The 22,626-nt window shown below is 37.3% G+C and overlaps 1 protein-coding gene across 2 annotated transcripts in view; it reads right to left on the reverse strand.

The window, feature by feature from the left end:
* Positions 1-22,626, reverse strand: part of mindy3 (MINDY lysine 48 deubiquitinase 3) — a 133,751-nt gene that overhangs the window by 6,475 nt on the left and 104,650 nt on the right. The window contains exons 12-14 of one of the 2 annotated variants that reach the window (XM_069914333.1): positions 14,944-15,016; positions 10,215-10,302; positions 6,299-7,678 (exon numbers count right to left, since the gene is read on the reverse strand). In XM_069914333.1, coding sequence (XP_069770434.1) covers positions 7,652-7,678; positions 10,215-10,302; positions 14,944-15,016 — 188 coding nt within the window. In that variant the 3' untranslated portion in view covers positions 6,299-7,651. Of the gene's footprint in view, positions 1-6,298; positions 7,679-10,214; positions 10,303-14,943; positions 15,017-22,626 lie in introns of those variants that run through there. The other variant, XM_069914332.1, reaches the window with a different exon arrangement.

Here is a 22,626-nt window from a genome sequence, read left to right on the forward strand (position 1 = left end):
CGGTGTTAGGACTTCTACCTTCTACTGGGTGACGTCATGACGCATCGAGCGATAGTGGACCTGCCCTAAATACAGGTCAATGTATTATGATCTTGTATTTGAACAAGACTAATCATGCCTAATTATAACATAATTAAGCTTTATGTACAGCACCATATGAGCTCTTCAGCTCCTGCTTTTGGGCTAACTTATATACACTTTTATAAGGGACAGTAGGAAAGTGCAAGCAATAAATAGTAATAGTGGACAATTCTTAAACAGCATGGGAAAGTTGGTAACGCTTTAGCACACAATTTATATAGCGCGGACAAGTTGGTAGCACTTCCGCGTACAATTTATAAATACTGTGGGGGGGGGGGCGGGAAGCGACAGCGCACCTGCCCTCCAAGAATTCCGTGTGGCAGAGAAAGGTATGTAAGCATAGGCACATGCATGGAGAATTCCTAGAGGAGTTTCTCTGCTGCACAGCCTTCTGGGAAGTCAAGCCTACCATTGCATTTTCGCACGGTCTTTATAAATTGTGTGCTATAGCGCTACCAACTTTCCCACTGTTTAAAAATTGCCCACTAATGCTATTTATTTCCTCTCTCTCTCATCCACAGCGACTTTCCCATGGCAAAGTTTACATCTTCATTTTAATATTTTTTTCCTTCATGTTCCTGCACTCACAAAAATTTGGGTCATTTCAATCCCACAATGCAATTTCCCGTTTCACACTTGTATGATTGCAACACCCCAGGGATTGTACATGAGGTTGAGTCTATCAATTCCTGGCATGAGATGACGTCATCTGACGCCAGCATTGAACTGATTTTGCTTTCACCCTACAGTTTAAAGGCCGATTGGTGATTAATTCCTGGGATCACTTGCAAGTGAGAAAGGAGCTATAGATGTCTTCAATGGATGGAAGGTCAGAGTCTTTGATGGACTTGGCTGTCTGAGGCTTTCTGCAAACTCAATTCTATAATGGCAGCAAGTGTTTAGGATGATGGTTGCCATGGTGATGAGGGTTGCCTTCTCCTGGATGATTTTGTTTCCAAAATGTTAATGGAGAATTGCATTTGATCAATAAAGTATCTCATCATGATACATGCCTCAAAGATGGTGGCACAAATCAGGAATATGATGGAAAAACATTTCTATGAGAAATGCATATCTCTTGCAGTTCACTCATAAGCAAAATGATGGATTATACAGTCAACAATGCTTTAAAGCTACATTTACTCATCAATACCTAGGGTTTATTAGGGCAACTAGACTTCAGATCTCACAATCTTGATAAGAATATGGGCCAAAGACATGATTTCAATAGGAGAGTTGAGAATAATTGGTTTTGACATCATCATTCGACTGAGTGTGGCATCAAAGCGCCTCAGTAAAACGGCAATCACTGAACACTAAAAAGAAAATGCTCCCAAGCTTGAATTATAACTTGCACCAAGGAATGGATGGTCCAAGACATCACTGTCGCAGTTCCTTAGGGAAATATCTGCTTTGTCATTGACCTTGCACCATCTGGTCAAAATGGAAAGTGCATCTGTTTAATTCCATTCACAGCTCTACAGAAAATAATAGTTCATTTCATGTGCAGAAATCATGGCAGAAATCATTCAGACCACACAAGTGCCTGTCAAACAGGCAGTTGATATGCTCAGCCTTGATAATGAGTGGAATTACCATCACTAAACCTTTCCCTACCAATATACTCTGGCTTCAAAAACAGGTCAGAGGCTGGGGTAACATGTACCTCATACTCCTTTTCACCATCTATGGTGATTCTGGAATAATGTTCCTGAAGAATTTTTTTGTGGACAAGATATACCTGGTCAATTTTCCCCATTTCCATAGATAAATGTTCTGGCAGCCTCCTCCTACTCGAGGCCAATTATTCACCCTCATTAATAATAATCTGTGGCAGGAACACTAATCTTTGATCTGATCATCTGATTGCTCCATCTGCCTAAAGGATTCTCTTTTTGCTGTTTATGTTGTCCTTTGCTACAGCTTTATCAGGTTAGCACCACCTACACCATTCTTGTTCCTGTCATGCCCTCTGCACTCTTTATTGAACTGGATTGATACCTCGACTTGGATAGTAATGTAGAATTAAGGTTGTGCCAGGCCACGAGGCTACAGTAACACAATTCTGCTGCCTCATTAATGATTTGCAGATCTGTTGCATTAAGCATCTGTTTAGCATAATGGTTATGCCATCCAACAAAGGTGGTAGATGATGGATGCCCAGTGGATACTGTCTACATGGATTTTAATCAGACAGTTGGCAAGGTTCCTAATGGTACGATGATCCAGAAGGTAAAAATGTGCGGGATCCACAGTAAATTGATTATTTGGATAAGAAATTGGCTGATCCATAGAGGGTAGTGGTAGAAGGATGATGTTCTGGCTGGAGGACCATGACCAGTGGTGTTCCATAAGGATCGATGTTGGGACCCCGTTACTTATGATAGGTAGATACACGCCTGTATATAAATAGACACAAATTACTTGGTGAATAATTAGTATATTTGTGAAGTTGTGGACAGTGTAGAGGGATATCAAAAATACAACAGCATATAGATCAATTACAGATAGAGGCAGAGAATTGGCAAATGGACTTTAATCTGAACAAAGTGAGGTATTGGACATTAGGAGATCAAATGGAAGGGGAAAGTATACTGGCAGGATTCTTCAAAACATTGATAATACGAAGGGGTCTGGGGTCAAGGTCCAGAGCTCCTTGAAAGTGGTCACGCAAAAAGAGAGGGTGGTAAAGAAGGTGTAAGGCATGCTTGTCTTTCCTGGTCAGGGCAGAGCATTATAAGTAAGGAAGTCATAAAAGCTTGGTTAGACCTCACTTGGAATATCATGTGCAGTTCCAGTTGACTCATTACGGGAATGACGTGGAGTCTTTGGAAAGGGTACAGAAGAGATTTACATGGTTGCTGCCTGGTTTAGTGGTAATGACTTTTAGAGAGAGTTGGACAAACATGGGTTACTTTCTCAGGAGAATCTGCGAATAAAGGGAGACCTGATAAAGTTTATAAAATTCTGGGAGGCATAGCTTGGGTGGAAAGACAGAATCTTTACCCAGGGTAAAAACGTCACATTCTAGAGGACACATAGGAGATGGGTGGATGTGAGGGGCTGGGAGAGAGTTTAAAAATCTGAAGTGATCTGACCCAGACCTACCACATCGACAACAATTGTAAAAGCGCACCAAGTTCTCTACTTCTGAGGAAGGCTGGCATGCCTCTCCTCCCCCTTAACAACCTCCATAGGTGCATCATTAAAAGCATGGACAGCATGGTATGGAAAATGCTCTGCCAAAGATCAGAAGAAGCTGCAGAAGGTGGCATTTACAGATCAAAACATCAAACATCCCTTCCCTCCATTTACAATTCCTGCTGCATCAGAAAGGCAGCCAACACACAAAGAACTCATCCCACCAGAGCAAAATTCTCCCACGAGGGAGAAGGCTCAAGAGCACGAGATCATGTATCAATAGGTTCAAAAAATAGCTTCATTTTCGCAGCTATCAGACTCCTGAATGAACCTCACAATAGTGATCTCACGCTGCACTTGATAGGTACGAATTGATTCTTTCACCATAATGTCACACACTGTATTTTTGCTTTTCTACATTATACTCATGTAGGGATGTCAAAGTTGATTTGTTGGACTGCTCACCAAACAAACCTTCTCCCTGTATTAGGTGGTAATGTGCCAATAAGCTTGAAGCCTATTGAAATAATTGAAACATTTACGAGGTTCAGCAAGATAAACAGTTAATGAAAATCATAACTTGGAAATGTTAGAAATCAAGTGCCAAGGAAAGGAGCTTGAGGGGAAAAACAACAGATGTTGTGTGAGAAAGGGTGGAGAAAGGAGTGATGATTATACAAGGCAGCAAGGTGCTGAGACTGGTTAGGAAACAAAATAAATCCAGAGGAGGTATAAATAGTCCCAGTAAAATAAAAGAAACTATGGAGAATTTGATAGAGGGGAAAACTTAATTGACCTGAAAGATCTGAGAAAAAGACTGGATGAAAGAGGTACATGTTGCCACTTTGCTTGGGAAGTCTCAATGTATGCTAATCCCACAAGATTTTAAATATCAAATTACATTTCATTAAATAATAAATCATTTTTAGAATATTAATGGCTTATATCTCTTTCCTAGTTGACATAGAAAAAAGAATCACATTTCCCAAATTGTTCTAAGTAATTATGCCACATATATTTTCAAGTCTCTTTTATTGGTATGGATAGTTGCCGATCTGTTTAACTGTAAAAAGGAATTGTTTCTTCCTCCTCCTCCCTTTATATGTCAATTCAAATCTGAGAGGAAAACCTTATCCTATCTTTATTTTCTCAGAAATATAAAATTGTTGCTTTAATGGCTCATAAGATTCTGCCATTATCTTATTTAATGGTGGAGCAATCGGGGTGGGCCAGATGTCCACTCTTGCCGTTTCTTGTGATATTATGTTAAAAATAGTAGATGATCCTTAACAAAAACTCCTTTCAAAGCAGGATAAATACTGAATTTGCCTTGAAAAAAACAAAATTCCTGCAACGTCACAAAACAACTATCCGTACTGTTCAACTTGAAAAGCACAAGTACAATCAGACAGGAGGACTAAAGACCTAAAATTAAAAACATCAGCGTTAAACAATTCTTAGGCATGTGATTTCAGTTATAATCATGTATATTCAGGAGGCTGTCTTGTACCAAATCTTAATTTTGCTAAAAATAACAAGCAGCACCAATCACAATATCGACAGGCATGTTAAATGGCATCATACATACTTTTTACATTTTCACCATTCTCCAAAACCTCAGCTCATTATTACTTTTGTCACAACTTGCCTATCTGAGGTTTGGTCACCCACTTTTCTCTCCCTTTCTGTTATGCTCCGGTTAAAGGCAAGAAAAGTAAAGGGATAGACTGTAAAGTTGAGCCTAAAGCAGTGTGTGGTCAATACCCTGAAGGACAGGAAGGAAGGGGAAGTGACATTGTGCAATTCAGTTGATAAATGTTGGGAGACAGGACAGGTTAGTGTAAACCACACTGCTTGAGCACATGACACAAAGTTCAAAGCAAAAAAGAAAATATTTTTAGCTTTGGCAAAAGATGGAAAAAGATCTCCAACCCTTTGAAATAAAAAAAACGAGCAAGTGATACTTATGAATGCAGCTATGTTTTTGTAAATAAATATTACCAGTTCCCCATGTGGGCTTAATTTAAACATTCATTATTTATTGTTTTAAGTTATGAATTTATAAAGGTTTAAGATTTATTTTGTTGGCCCTCTGATATCAGTGGCTGATTCTGAAGTTCTATCGTCATTTATCATACCACATATCGTGTTGGTTCAAAAGGCATCCTGTCATCTAGACACACAAAAAACTGCAATAGCATTAAAAACTGTCTCTGTTTATCATTTCCAAAGATCAAAGAACCTGATTCTTCTTGTGCAATGCTTGGAACAAGCAGCATATTTATTCTTCACTTTCTTTCCTTATTCTTACATCACCCAGTTATAGCTAATGCCACCACACAACATGGAAAAGCTGAAAACTCCAAATTCAAAATGACCAAAACATCCTTATGGAGAATCCATGCTTCTTTCAGTTAAACTGAATGATCTTTTTTAAAGAAATCAACATGGCAGCAACAATTCCAAATGAACAAGAGATTTCTTTTTCCACTGTAAACCTTCCTCGAAAGGATCAGGTCAATGAAAGGTCAATTCATCAAGGTTAAACAATGGGACTTTGGCCGAAGTAACTTATTCGTTGGGCTTCCTTCAAAGGAGTCATTGTAAAACAGTACGAGCATTCACTTACTTTCTGTATGTACTAACGTGGAACCTAATATTTTTGCCATCAAGAGCATCTAGGCCTTTTCTGTCATTTTGGGCTGTTGAACTGCATTCCATTAAACCTCATGGGAAGTAACTGATACTCCTACTGATTAGACACTGCCAAAGGGATTTAGGGCAGTGCAATAGTGTAAATTAGTAGAGCATCTGCCTAACAGTGCCAGAGACTCAGTTAAATTCTGACCTCGGTCTGTTCTCCTCGAGATCAGGTGGGGAATTTTCTGGGTGCTCGGATTTCCTCCAAAAAAAAAGATCCACTGTGGAATATGGGAGGTTGTAGGATGTGAGACATGTTGGTGAGTGGTAGAATCTAGGTAAATTCATGAGGTTGAAGGCCAGTGCATCCTTGACCCATTCTTCAGCAGATGACATCTCCCTCAGCCTGAAACTCTTGGACAACAAAGGACTCCAATGTCAGACAACTATTTATTCAAAAAACAGCTAATCTTTCTACACCAAAGTGTCAAACCAACTAATTCCTAAGCTATACACATATCTCTGCAATAGAGTACAATCAATGTCAGCATGGTTAGTATAGCGGTTAGCACAATGCTGTTACAATGCCAGCGAGCAGGACCGTGGTTCAAATCCTGCCCTGTCTGTAAGTAGCTTGCATGTTCTCCTCATGTCTGTATGGGTTCCCTCTGGGAGCTCCGGTTTCCTTCCATCGTTCAAAACATACTAGGGTTGTAGATCACTTGGGTGTAATTGGGCAGCATGAGCTCATGGGCTGAAAGGGCTTGTTTCCATGCTGTATGTCAAAAACCATGATCATCCTCAACATCAGGACTCCACAAGGCTTTGGAATGAGCCCACCTACGATTCTTCGTGTACACTCACAGTGCAGGATCTCTAACAACGAGGTGAAGCACTGAAGTACAAGTCTTTGTGATGTGGGAGGAAACTGGAACAGCCAGAGAAAACGCATGTCACCATTGAGAATGTGGAACTCTGCAGAGACAGGACCCAAGGACAGAACTGAACCCAGGTCCCTGTCACTGAGAGGCAGAAGGTCCTACTGGCCATTCAGAATGTGTTTGAGCTTCTCACATGATTCTACTGAACAGTCCAATTGTTGATGCAATTAGCTCCAACTACAGCAACTTACTTCAGCTGTCAAAGCCATAATGGAATCTACAGCTACCACATCTAATGGCAGTATATATTTTTAGATTCCATCTCTTCTCAGCTTTTGTTCTATGCCATTACACAGTTGGGGTCCTCCTCCTGCTTCTTTCCCCTTTTATATTTTTAATTTAATCTTTTTATCTTGGTCTTGATAAAGCATTAGTCTCAAAATGTTGACTACCCTGACCTGCTGAGTTCCTCCAGGAATTCTTTACTCAAGATTCCAGCACCTTGTTTTTATGTTTCTAGTTTTTCCTTTTTTAAAATTTTATACCATGACTTCTAAATCCTTGACGGTCAAAGGTAAAAATATTTAGCTCAGGGATTTAAGTTTGGATAACTGGAAGGTGAAAATGGTGCATGCTCAATTGCATGCTACTTCTGTCAGTATGGTACTTTAGAACATCCTCCCATCTTATGTACACACTCAAAATTGAGCAGTAACTAAGTAAAATGATTGGAAAGGTTTAGGAAAGAAAGAAAACAGAAACCATGCACAAAAATTGTGAACACAAAAGGCTAAAACAAAATTGAAGAACATATAGGTATCATTTTCGAATTTATCATTCCATTTATTCTTGAACCTTTCCATTAGATTAATTCAAGGCAGAATTCAGGACAAGGAGGAGTCACCATGTCATTTTGGCCAAGGAATCTTGGAATCCTGCATGCAGGGAAGACAAGGGATAAAGGAGGTGGGGGAAGTGAAATTTGCCCAAGGAAAATTCTTACAAATATTATATAACCATATAACCACTTACAGCACAGAACAGGCCAGTTCGGCCCTACTAGTCCATGCCGTAACAAATCCCCACCCTCCTAGTCCCACTGACCAGCATCCGGTCCATACCCCTCCAGTCCTCTCCTATCCATGTAACTATCCAGTCTTTCCTTAAATGTAATCAATGATCCCGCCTCGACCACGTCTGCCGGAAGCTCATTCCACATCCCCACCACCCTTTGCGTAAAGAAATTTCCCCTCATGTACCCCTTATAATTTTCCCCCTTCAATCTTAAACCATGCCCTCTAGTTTGAATCTCCCCCACTCTTAATTGAAAAAGCCTATCCACGTTTACTCTGTCTGTCCCTTTTAAAATCTTAAACACCTCTATCAAGTCCCCTCTCAATCTTCTATGCTCCAGAGAAAAAAAGCCCCATTCTGCACAACCTTTCCCTGTAACTCAAACCTTGAAATCCTGTCAACATTCTCGTGAACCTTCTCTGCACTCTCTCTATTTTGTTTATATCTTTCCTATAATTTGGTGACCAAAACTGTACACAGTACTCCAAATTTGGCCTCACCAATGCCTTGTACAATTTCATCATAACCTCCCTACTCTTGAATTCAATACTCCAATTTATGAAGGCCAACATTCCAAATGCCTTCTTCACCACACCATCTACCTGAGTATCAGCCTTGAGAGTACTATTTACCACAACTCCTACATCCCTTTCCAAAATGTAACACCTCACACTTATCTGTATTAAATTCCATCAGCCATTTCTCAGCCCACACCTCCAGCCTTCCTAAATCACCTTTTAGTCTACGGTAATCTTCCTCACTGTCCACAACACCACCAATCTTTGTATCATCCGCAAACTTGCTTATCCAATTCTCCACCCCTACTTCCAGATCGTTAATATATATAACAAAATATAGTGGACCCAGGACCGATCCCTGAGGAACTCCACTAGTCACCGGCCTCCAATTGGACAAACCATTTTCTCCCACTACTCTCTGACACCTCCCATCCAACCATTGCTGAATCTATTTCACTACCTCCTCATTTAGACCTAATGCCTCCACCTTTTTTCCTAACCTCCTGTGGGGAACTTTGTCAAAAGCTTTACTGAAGTCTAAATAGACAACATCCACAGCTTTCCCTTCATCAACCTTTTTTGTAACCCCCTCGAAAAACTCAATCAGGTTTGTCAAGCATGATCTACCTCTGACAAAACCATGCTGATTACTCCCTATCAATCCCTGTACCTCCAAATATTTGTAAATACCATCCCTCAGAACACTTTCCATCAACTTGCCCACCACAGATGTCAGACACGGGCCTGTAATTCCCAGGTTTACATCTAGACCCTTTCTTAAACAGCGGAACCACATGCACCACCCTCCAATCCTTTGGCACTACCCCCATGGCCAGTGACATCCTAAATATCTCTGTTAATGGCCCCACTATCTGTCCACTAGCCTCCCTGTGTGTCCTTGGGAATATTTTGTCCGGTCCCGGAGATTTATCCACCTTTATCTTTTTCAACACAGCCATCACTACTCCTCGGTAATCCTTATATGCTTCATTACCTCCCCACTATTTTTCTTTACCTCAACTGGTTCAATATTTTTTTCCCTAGTGAATACCGAGGCAAAGAAATCATTCAAAATTTCCCCCATTTCCTCTGACTTCTCACTCAGCCTACCCTCACTATCTACAAGGGGTCCAATTTTATCCCTCACTAATCTTTTACTTTTAATGTACTTATAGAAACCCTTTGGATTTATTTTTACTCTGTCTACCAAAGCCTCTTCGTGCCTTTTTTTGGCCATTCTAATTCATTTCTTAACATTCCTTCTACACTCCTTGTAGTTCTCCTTCAAATTGTCAGCTCTCTGTTCTTTATACCTCTTGTACACCTCCCTTTTTCTCCTAACCAAATTTCCAATATTCCTCGAAAACCAAGCCTCCCTATGACTTCCAGCCTTTCCTTTGATCCTCACTGGGACATAACTACTCTGTACCCTCAAAATTTCTTTTTTGAATATCCTCCATTTCTCATTTACACCCTCACCTGAAAATATCCTGTCCCACTCAATACTCCCCAAATCCCTTCTTATTCCTTCGAAATTTGCTCTTAATCTATAAGATCTATAATAGATATTTATTCTTTTGGCACAAATCTCCAATTCATATATTTTAGCATCTGAAGAAATATATGAATGTTTAAGGCCGGCTCTGGCCACAGATTGCCCACGTTTCTGCAGAGTGTTAAGACCCATTCTAACAATGTAAATATGATGGCCCTTTTCCTTTATTTTTAACCATTCTGTGGGTTCTTTCTCTCCCTATTCAAACTTTAACCTCTTTTCAGTATTGCATTTCGGAGATGAGAACAGAGATACAGATAATATCCGGGACAATCAAATATAATTTTTAAATTTTGCACAAACATTTTATTAAAATTGCTGTACCTGCTCAGGAAAAAATTCTTGTAGAAATGTTCCCAATAAAATGATGCCTAGCCCTTCTGGGTCTAATTTGTTCTTCATAATGTTCACACTGAAATAGAGAAACCATAAGACTGAAATCACCATATGCATTCAGTAAACAGAATTTCTGTTCATTACACAACATATATGCTGGACACATCAACTAATCTTTAGATACTTTGTCCGTGAAAACAGAGTTTTTCCACCCTCTTACAAGCCATAAATCAGGATGGATAAGCATCTTACTACATGTCATTCACCCATCAACTTGAATACGACCCTCTACCATGTGACTGCAAGTTGTACCATCTCTAAGATGTAATGCACAAGCTCACCTGTGCTTCCATTGATTTTTGAGGTTAAAATTCTAAGATTCATGACTCTGAAAGAACAAAAAACAACTCATCTTAAATGGGTGATCCCTGTTTTTAAACAGCGAGCCCTTGTTCTAGACCCTCATAGAAGAGAACATTTTCCTCCACATTCGCTCATAATTTGTCGTGATCTCATCATGTGGAAGTGAGTTCAACTCTCACCTTCAATCTCCAGCGGTTTTAACCTCAACCTTTCATAATCCAGCCCTACAAAGTATGACTTTAATAAACTTTCTCTGAACTGCTTCCAAAGTTTTTACAACTTTACTTAAATAGGGGCTGCAAATCACAATGGAAGATCATGAAGGATAGTGGCCAATGGCAGCACATTCAGTATGTCAGTCTTGAAGCAGGATTTTGACCCAAGATGTTGACAACAATCATTTCCCTCATGGATGCTGCTTCATCTGCTAAATTCCTGCAGTAGTTTGTTTTCAGATCAGAAAGTAATACTCCTATGAAGCATAACCTCACAATTTTCCTCCCTCACAACAAATGACAGATAACATTCTGTTGGTTTTCCTAGTTGCTACTCCTCCCATACTAGCCTTTTGCAAATTATACAATGCTACATCAAATCCTTCCTCTTTCTTTAAACTGTGCCATTACACTTAAAATTTTAACTCATGGAAAACATACTAGGGTCCACAGTATTTTGGAAAATGATGTGTTTTCTTAAATGAAGGCAGTCATGGTATTAGAATAATTTCTCTGCAATTTCCTCATTCAATAATTTATTTTTAGCTCAATGTGAAAGGGACCCTCATTAACTTTTGCTAATCTTTTGGTTTATTGCAAATTTGTGTAAGATTTCACAACGGGTTTTTTTCCCGTTAGATTACTTTCGTATCCTATTTTTGCTGCCAACATTTGGTCCTCCTTTCACAAATAGTGAATGCCTCAATTCAGGCTTTTTCTTCTTTCCAGCAACACAACAGCCTTTGATCTTTATTTCACTTAAAATTATGTAATTCTTCTTTCACTTTTGCTTCTTTACTGTCATATCTGCCACAACTACTTACTTTTATTTTCTTACTTGTTTATATGTAGACTGACAAGGGCTTTTAAAGTAAATCTATCATATTTTTATCATTTTTCCAAAAGGCTACCCAACTACGTCATTAATTGACCATTTCCTATTTCATAATTCACAAATAGCTTGTTCAGTAATTAGTTCCTCCACATATTAATCCAGAAAATCATCCTGTACACTCCTTCATATCCATTGGATTGAAATCTCCAACAGCAACATAGAGATGGCAGTGACTGAAGGTGGCCACATTTCACAAATTACAATTAATTGAGCAGAGCCCGAACAATGTGATGAGTGTGACAAGAAGGCTAAGCTTTTGATGAGCTTTGATGACCATGACTTTTTTTTCATACAAATATTACGTTTTAAGTGTCTCAACTCCAAAGTTATGGACAAACAGTCAGAAAGCACTTTTGCTTGTAGAATTGGAGCTGAAAATTAAGAGGCTGATCTTGGTATTTCAAGCAAATGACTAAACTTTATGACACAGTGGCTAAGAGTAGCATGCTGACATGTAGTAAAAGGAGCAAAAGTTGTGACTGTGTGAAAGAATGATGACATTGCACATAATATGTGGGTCGTGCTGAGGCAGTAAGAGTGGATTTGGATTTACACGATCGGGAATGACCACAAGGAAGAGGTTAAGGAGAAAGACTGAATACTCAGCCGTAATAATAGATGGTCAAGAATTGAGACCAACATGATTTTGTACTGCAGCTTGGTCAGAAGTTGGACCGAGTAGAAGAATCAGAGAGTCATACAATAATAAAGAAAACATGCCCTTTGGTCTAACTTGTTCTAACTGAACTATTCCATTTGCCTGTTTCAAGTGAATCCCTCTAAACATTTCCTATCCAAGTATTTGACTAAGTGACTTTTAAACATAGCTATTGTATCCAGCTTTGCAGCTTCCTCAGGCAGTTCATTGTACATACCCATCATCCTCTGAGTGAAAAACATGTCCCACAGGTCCCTTCCAAATCTTTCCCCTCTCATCTTAAATCTATGCCCTCTAATTTTAGACTGCCCTACCCCGTGAAAAAGGCCATCTCCAGCCCTCAATAAGGCCATGCCTCAGCCTTCTACACTCCAGGGAGAAATGCTCCAGCCCAACTCAAGCTCCCTGCTCTGATTAACATCCTATTATGCACCCTTTCCAGCTTAATGACAATCTTCTTGAAGTAGGGTGACCTGAACCCTGCACACAATACTCCAAATATGGTCTTATCAATATCTGATACAACTGTAAAATGTTATCAACTCCTGTAGTCAAGGCCTTAAATGAAGCCACGCCGTAAAATGTAAATGCAAGAGCAATGCAGTAGTAGGTGAAAATACAGGTTCAGAAATTTAATGTAAAAAACAGAAGTGAGGTTGTTAATTGTGGAGCTATATTAGAAATTATACATTATAATTTAATACCAATAGATTGGGAGAAATTTTTAAATGCAATGAACGTGCAAAATGATGGTGGAAGCACAGAATGGTTGTCGGTCAGCAGGGAAGGAAAGTCATGTGGGTTGTATGAGACAACATCTTTCACTCTTTTTTGATAAAGTTTAAAGCTTTACCTGCACTGTGGTGGCAAAATGAAACAATAATACAAAAGTGAGGGTAGAAGAAAATTTGATTTACAAGAGACTTTTCCAACTGATTAACAATTTATTGAGGGAGAAGCAATGGAAAGCAGCAAAATGAAATGAGAACTAATCACTGTGGATGAAGACACAGCCACCCAAGAGAGTTGCACCAAGCTTTGGAAACAATCTATTGTAAATAAAATAATCAGAGATAAAAATAATAAACCAGGTAGAAAATATCTGAATATTTGTTGTCTCAGGATCTGCAGGATCCTTTTAACGAAAGCAAACACTTTAAGCTTAATTTGTGTAGGAAAGGCGAAGAGCAAAACGAATATAATGCTCCAACTATAACTACAGTTCAAATCTTAGTCCACTGTTCTTAATCTATCATTGCTTAACAGTGATGCCAGAACAAGAATGAAGTTGGCTGGTTTGCCAGCACAATCTGGTACTATTCAAACCTTTCATATTATATTGCCTTTTTTGGAAGAAAAACTCAAATCAGGTCATACATGCTGAAGTTCTTATGCAAGGAAAGACAAAAAAATCCAGAGATTCCACCTGTCAGTCTTTAAAAATTGCACAATGATGCTCAAGGGCAAAAAAATCCACTGATTAAATAGAAACATCCTGAATGTGCTTCTATTCCAAAAGGATCCTAATTTTGATAGTTGAAATCTACATAAAGGAACAATACTTTGAAAGATAAACAAGCTGTATGCAATGATTAAATTATCTTACCATAATAAGACTACTATAACAAGCAATTATTGGTTCAAAAATGAAATTTAAATCTCCTTAAAATTCACAGAAACACAAAGACAAAACAAAGATGAAAACATCAACATGAAACAAGTGAATTTTCTTACTTTTTGGAATGTCAATATACATATTGGTAACAGGTTTGCAAACCACTTACACAACACTTCACACTCAAAACAGAATTCTATTAAGTGCATTAATTAATACTTGAGCTTGACGAGGACAGGCAGAAACTGTCAGCAGATGGATAGCAGTTGGCAGCCACAATTATAAGCTTGAAACTAAAAATTCTTGAAATTTATTTTTACCCATCTTAAAATAAACCCAAATGCATTTTTAATAGATTTTGAGATTTGCTAAGATTTGCATAGTACGTGGTTATTGCTTCAGGACATGACTGGTTACTTCCCAAACCATTCAACTGTATTACACACTCGTGAAATTGAAGTGGGCATGATCCAGTAAAAATCGCCATTATCTGGCACCTACGGGGATCACAGATGCCAGAAATGCGAATTTTCCAGTTCACTCTTACAATGAATAATTAATACACCTGCATTAAAAAACACAAAAGACAGTGCAAAATGTAAAGTTATTTGTAAAAAAAACACATTGTAGCCTTTTATGTAAAGTTCACTTTAATTAAGTCATTATCGAAATGTACAAAATATAAATTTAAACCCCAGTCATTGGTGCTGTAACAGTGTTGCACTAGCTGCTATGCTAAACATGCTGCCGTTATAATGAATCCCCTCTCCAGTTTACAGCTAAAGCCTTACTATTATACATAATACTAATAAAGACTCTTACTAAGCAGAGATAGGGAGACACTTTGGAAGAGTTGCCACAGCGGTGAAAGCAACCCTGCCAGACCCTTGGCGCGCTTTCCTTTAAATTTGATCCACCCCGTCATAATTAAGCGTTCCTTCCCTAAGTTACAGATAATAGTGAATACTTACTATTCAGGTTCTGACACCAAGTCCAAGGCTTTCATCACATCCTCTAGCAACGTGTCTGGTATAAATCCATTGTCTGTAATAAAGCAAAAAGATCTTTGATTTGAAAATCTCACTAACGATGGACTCAGAAATACTGACTAGAGTGATAGAACAAGGAAATTAGAACACTAAAGCTTAGCTTGCTCTACAACGCAGAGATGCTACCGGTATCGCATGTTTAGAAGCATTCATCAGAATTAAATATTTGAAGGTTTTGGCTTCATCTTAATATGCAGTTTATACTATTATTTTTCAAAACCTTTAACATCCAAGAAATGATCAAATGTAAAAATTCTGAATCAATATAAGAATCTAACCTTGAAGAATTGCAAATCTCTAGGATCACACGAATGATACAAAACTATTTTTGAACTCTAGATATTCTTACACTGAATGTACTGGCAATGATGTGCACAAACTAGTGTACATACCATCCACATATTTTCATGAAATGACCATCTGCAGATATAGATCTAGTACTTATATAATTCATATTGCACATAAGGAAAGCTTATTGTGAGGAATGGGGAACTGAAGACTGATTTCTGCATTAACTTAAGCATATTAATGCTTGCCATGATCTGCTGGTCATTTTTCTGCCAAATGAACTACATAAGCCTCATATAATTATCTGCAATGTTTTCATAGTTTTGCTGATGAAGTGGGAGGGTAATTTGAAGTGTTCTGATGCAATGTTGTTAAAAGCATTCAAGTTCAAAGTAACGATTACTCAAAAACCACGAGTCCTCCTCACTCCCCTGACAAAGAAAGGACACTGTTAGTTCAGATCGTTTCCTATTTAATTTTTCCTTTCTCAAACTATGTATTTATGATGATGCTTTCTTTCCAGAAACTTACTCATGAAAGATGGAGTGCCATTACAATACATAAAAAGTTTTTTTAGTGTGCAACATTTAAGAAAGCAAGAACCCATGGAACAGAACCACCTGTAGGTATTATCTTGATCTGCTATTGATAAAATCAGAGATTATTGGATTTCATATCTATTCTTTCAAAATTCCTGTATCCTCAGATTCCCAGTGTTCAAAAACCTGTTGAGCTCAGTATTTAACTTTCTTAACAAATGAGCATTCATAGCCAATTAAAGTGAAATTAATTTCTTCTTGCTCAATATTAAATAGTTGAGTTTTTACCCTGACTTTATGCCCCTTGCTTCCTAATGTTCCCAGAGGAAGCAGACCTTCAGGATGTAAACTGTTTGAATTGTGCATGCATCAATAAAATCATTCATCAAAAATTGTTGAATATAGGCAAACCTTACTCAGGCTTTGATCATGCAGTAACTTTTTCAACCCAGAAAAAAAACTGGAAAGACCTAAACTACATCAACCCAAAGGCCAGTAATAGGAGGACCAACTTCAATTGGGGAAGTTCTACAAAGCTATTCACAACCACTCCTGATTATCAGGCTGAATGCAACCGTAGTAAAAGAACCACAAAAAAGCTAACATTGTACTTTAAGGTAAAACATATAAATGATTAAACTATAACATCTATTGCTGGGGCGCAGCATTAGAGTATCAGAAGGGTTAATGGCGCAACATTGGGTACTATAAGATCTACTGCTTGGACATAGAAGTCACTGATCTTCAAAAGATCAACTTGAGATGAATCGCACCTGCCTGAGATTGAATGGAGCCTAAGTTCAATCGTCTCATCTGAAGAAATGCAACCATGACAACTAGTACCATAATAATACAGGCATGGTATCAATTTTCACAAAGATGACACTGATAAAGGCCAGAGCAACAGTTTAACTTTGGAGTGACATCAACTTGATCAGAATTTCCAATTCTCTCCCATTGAGGAAATGGTAAAGCTTGAGCAGTTAACCTTCCTTTTGGCAGTAACTAGCTGCAAATTACATTTGCTACTATTTCTGAAACAAACTTAATTAACTGCTAGCCAAGGAGATTGTTATAACCATATAACAGCGTGGAAACAGGCCATATTGGCTCTAACTAGAAATGGGTCTAGCTTGGGTAGACAACTTGGTGTCAGCAAAGACAAGTTGGGTTGAAGGGCATGTTTCTGAGCAGTAAAATTCTAGACCTTTTTCACAAAGTGATTTCATCACCTCGTATATTCATTTGCTTTGTTATAGTTCATTTTAGGATGAACCGTGTCTGATATATAAATGTGAACAATCACTGCATTATCCATACATGTATAATGATTACTGGCTGTGAGTTCTTTCTAATTAATTAATTCCAATGTAGCATCTGATGTGTATTAAAATAAATTGATGCATGGACACAAATCATTCATGTTGGGGACTTTGATGGACTATAGGCAATCCAGAAAAAATTCCTAGAGTAAAAAAGTGAAAAGACTCTCCAAGCATAACTGTAATCATAATATTGTGTTCTGAAAGATCCAAAGCAAAATTGCAGATAAAAACAATGGTTAATGGCAATTAAAAATAAGTTCATTTTTCTGTAATGTTCTCAGCTTTAAGCAATTCAAATCTTGATATTCTGATCTGTTCCTGATCCATTTTTAAAAAAATCTGATATTTTATTACCTGACTTCCCATCTTTCAATCTCCAAACACTAGAACTCAAAAACACTAATGTCTGTAGTTTAACCTTCATTCAATCTCACTTTCTCATCATCCCTTTGCTACATTATCAAATCCCAATTTTCTCCAATAATTTTCTCGACTATCCTGTCAAATGATATAGGATATTTTTCTGTTAAAATCATCTTTAAAAGCGCAGTTCAATCCCCTCACAGTGTTTGTCCTCCAAACACATTTTTCATTTTAAATTCCTATTTGGCCTTACATCTAGGTCAGTGGTTTTCAAACTGCCCCTAAACTCACATTCCATCTTAAGCAATCCCGATTGCATAGGTGCTCTGAGATTAGTAAGAGATTGCTGAAGGTGGTATGCAAGTACAAAGAAATGGTTTGAAAGCCACTGTTTTAATCATACGAATTGACTCGTTATGCACAGTTTCATAACTCCAAAGGAAATGGGGCAATGACAATTTTTCTCCACCAACATATTTCAGTAACATTTGGGTTAAGAGCAGTGGTTCTCAACCTTCCCTTCCCACTCACATACTCAATCCCTTACTAATCACAGAGCACTTATGGCATAGGGATTGCTTAAGGTGGAATGTGAGTTTGGGGGCGATTTGAAAACCACGATCTAGGCAAATGAAACAGATTTAAATTCAATGTCATTAAGGGTTCACAACAGTAATGTATGTTTGAGTGTTTATTTCCATCATTTTCACACTTTACTTTTCATGTTTATTTTACTGTTAAGTGGGAATTAATAGTAAAATTAATGACATTTATGACACAGAAGACAGAAGAAGGAATTTTAATACTATGCTCATGTCAGTAATATAACTGACTTGCACCTGGTTTGTAATGGAATGGTATCAATTTACATCAATGTCTTGATGCTATTGTCTTGCAGCTGAGCAGCTCAAATGTATATCACATTTACCTTGCTATTTCTTCTATTGAACTTGAATGTGCAAAAATAGTTGAAGAACCTGGTATTAAAGGGGTTACCTCATACGCAAGCACTTCTACATTTTTTGAATTGTGAATGAACTACAAGGACTGAAACTCTAAGGTTAAGGAGGTACAGATGAACCAGGATTAGAAACTTAATATCACCACAATTTAAAATTATAACAGCAGTAATTAAGATGAGGCACAAAGTGGTGGAGAAAATCTCCACGACAGACAAATTTCACAATGCTCTTAACATTAATTAAATCTAGAGCTCCATAATTTCAAAGAAGCAGACATTGTGGTTGTAACTAAGAGAATGAACTACTACGTAGTTTACTTTGTAACACGTTTTGTAACACTATATTGACATGGATTATAAATATGCTTTAAAAAATCAAGTCGTTGAAATACAAGCTCAAGGTTTGTGAATTATTATTAAATTTTGATTTGGAAGGGCATAAGGAAGTTGGTTCTTTTTTTACTTTCTACTTGGTTATGTGAGATGTTGAAATCTTTTTGGGGTAGATTTGAGGAATTTTTAGAAGCTATTTTACATTGAAAATTTCACTTGACCCTTTGGTATTTTATTGGGTTATATTAAGAAATTGAGCTTGGAGTTAAAATTAAAAACATTTCAAATTGCTTTTTTGAGATTGGCTCTAGCTGTGGCTAGAAAATGTTTAATAATTCAACCCCATATATTCCAAATATGGGCTCCAGGTTTTAACAAAAAAGAAATGATTATTACGTAAATGTTTGGAAATTACTTGGAAAAATGAGACTAATTTGAGTATTCAGCGATGGCATTTGGAAATGAGATCTTGTATTCCATTTGAAAAGACAACATACAATTTCTGTAATAATTAACTTGATAATAGCAGAATAAAGTATTGTTATGTCCATTAAATTTTTCCCTCATTAATTTGAATATTATAAATTTCCCATCTCAAAACTATCTTCAATGTTCTTAATGCCCATCTGTCTCCAAATCTTCAAAAATTGGTTATCTATTGAAAATGAAATAAGCTTATTTTAACATAGAGGCATTTTCCTAAATATTAAACCTTTCTTACCAATTTCATTATCAATATTACTTCATAACTCAATCAAATGTTTCAAAATAGGTGATTCCCTATTTCCAAGTAAAGATTTAGAATTCCATTTATAAATAAAATCCTGGGGATTCACATCCCCATCACATTAAATTCTATAAAAATCCAATATAGAATATTACCCAAGCTAAACAATACATTTATAAATCCCAATTTAGCTTCTTTATAATAATTATTACAATGAGTGAGTCATAAGCCACCCCCACTAATTCATACTTCCAAGTCAATTTTTCCGAAGAAACCCATGCCATTTTATCTTTCTATAAAAGTTTCCTAACAGCTGTATTTAAATCCTTAAAAAAAAATTGAAGGAATTGGAATAGGGATTGACTGAAGTATTTAATTCCAGGAAAAACATTCATTTTAATACAAATTTCTCTGCCTATTAAAGTAATAGGTAAATTATTCCACTTCTTTAAATCTTCATCAATTCTATTGAGCAAAGGTAAATAGTTTAATTTATATAAAATTTTAAAATAATCAATTCTAACACCTAAATATTTAATACCTACATCTAGCCACCTAAATTTAGTAACCATTTTACAATCTATATAATCAGCTACAGCTAAGGGCATAATCTCACTTTTTTCCTCCATTAACTTTATATCCAGTGTTACGGAGTCCAGAGGACCCCAAATGCCAGCAGCAATTGATATGCACCACAACACAGGGTTACTTAAACAAAAGTAGTTTTTAATTATAATTGAACAAGAAAACAGAATTAAAGTTTAACTTATTACTTAACCTACCTAACCTACTTAATCCCCCCTCTAATATTAAGCACAGGTATGTGTAATGTATATTTAAGATTAGAAAAGTTCTTTGGATAACCAATCTCACTGGTTGCAGGCAATTCTTGTACTGTGCACAGAAGTTAGCATTGACAAAGTTTACCAGGCTTTGGTGTTTAACAGGCAAATGGTTACCACTCAGGAGGGTACTTGCTGACTTTCAGAGAGAGATTCCTTTTCCAGAACATCCACAACTGATTCCTTCTCAATCAGTCTTGCTTATGAAACTTGCCCCCTTCATGGTTCTCCAGATGATCCTCTTTCTTTCAGGTCACCTTTCAGGCCACCAGTCTTCTCTTTTGAACAGACAGCCTTCCAGCTTGTCCCTCTGGAACTGATTTCTGTGTCTCTCTTCTCTATTTCACACCCTCCCTCTCTGAGAGCAAAACTGTTCTGGCCTGCCTGCAAAGATCACATGCTCTCCCAGGCAAGCTGCTGAATGTTGCTACTTTGTTGTGTAATGGATAAATATTGGGAGGATTTTGGTAAGATTAGTGGGTTACATACATACACACATTTTAAAACAGATCTTATTTGAAAAACTGAAGAATTCATATTCAATAACATTGCAGGATCTCTGGAGAATGAGATGCACATTTCACAAGTAGGTGCTAATTGAAATGATGTCATGAAATGAAATACCATTGTTTGTAGGAGACATACTGGCTGTTAAAAAGTACTTACAGTGTGCTCACAGAAAGGTCACTCCTGTCTTTTGTTTATCTAAGACAACATCTTGACCAAGGAGAAGAACTCCTGTTGTTTGCTGAAGAAGGTGGGGGTTTTGCAAGTTAGAGAGTCACATGGGCTTTCTGGCAGTTGGCAGTTGGAGAGAGAGAGAGAGAGACAAGTTAACAAGCTCTCCCAGCTAGTGTGTGTGACACTCAAAAGCAGCTGAACAGTGCAAGCCACAAAGCTGGTTGAAACTGATGAAAAGTTCCAGAGCAATGGATGGCTGGAAGTGCTATCTGTCTGATGTTTCCCTTGGAATAAATGGAACAAAAGGAACTCTGTAGTGACCTGAAAGAAAGAGGTTACCATCTGGAAAACCCTCATGGGGCAAGTTTCATCAGCGGGACATTGAGGTGACTAATGGTGGTACCTCAGTTGTGGAAATCCTGGAAGAACAAATCTCTCTCTGCAAACCCTACAAGAACCTTCCTGAGCGGAAAACATTTACCTTTCGAGCACCAAAGACTGGTGAACTTTATACATGCTAAATTCTGTGCAGACTATAAGAATTGGCTGCATCCAGAGAACTTGGAAGAAGTGAGATTGAACTGTGAACCAAAGAACTTTTCTTAAATTTACACACACACACGTGCACTTTGAATTAGAAGGGGGTTAATTTGGGTTAGTTAAGTATAGAGATAAGTTAAAGTTTGATTCTGTTTTCATGTTTAAAGTTGATTAAAAATAACTTTTGTATTAAAAACTACTTGTCTTGGTGAATGTCTATTGCGGCTAGGTTTTGGGGTCCTTTGGGCTCGTAACAGTTGCTCCTCTGCAAAAAGCATTCTGCAAAATTCCTGCAAATATTCTGTGGTTTAAAATGTGTTTGCGTGCAAGCTACACTAGCAATTCATCCCAAGCCACCACTAAATACTCTGTCACACCAGAAACTTCCCCCATATTCTTCCAATCTAACCTGTAGTTGGGACAAGGAATTTATAGGATTAGTTAAATAAACCAAAACATCATCAACAAACAAATTAATTTTATATTCTTCCTGGTTCACCTTGATTCCTTTAATTTTAAAATCTTGTCTAATAAATTCAGATAAAATAAACAAAGCTGGAGACAAAGAACAACCTTGTCGACTTGATCTAGTTAATGGAAAAGAAGCAGATATTTGTTTATTGGTAATTAATTTTGCTAAAGGATTTTTATATAAAGCTTTAACCCAATTTATAAATGTAGAACCCATACCAAACTTCTTCAAAACTTTAAACAAAAATTCCATTCTAATCAAAAGCTTTTTTCACATCCAAAGTTACTGTTAAATGAATTAAACAAATTAATCTTCCAATATTATCAGCAGAATATTTTTTTTAAATAAATCCTGTTTGATCCATATGAATTAAATCAGGTAAATATTTAGATAATCTATTTGGTAAAATTTTTGCAACAATGTTATACTCCACATTTATTAAAGACATCAGATGATAAGATGCACGATTCAATAAGTCTTTAATCTTTCTTTGGTAATAATGTATTTATCGCTATTGAAAAAGATTCCAGTAAA

The sequence above is a fragment of the Narcine bancroftii genome, chromosome 1, assembly GCF_036971445.1.
Source record: "Narcine bancroftii isolate sNarBan1 chromosome 1, sNarBan1.hap1, whole genome shotgun sequence".
Taxonomy (NCBI): Eukaryota; Metazoa; Chordata; class Chondrichthyes; order Torpediniformes; family Narcinidae; genus Narcine; species Narcine bancroftii.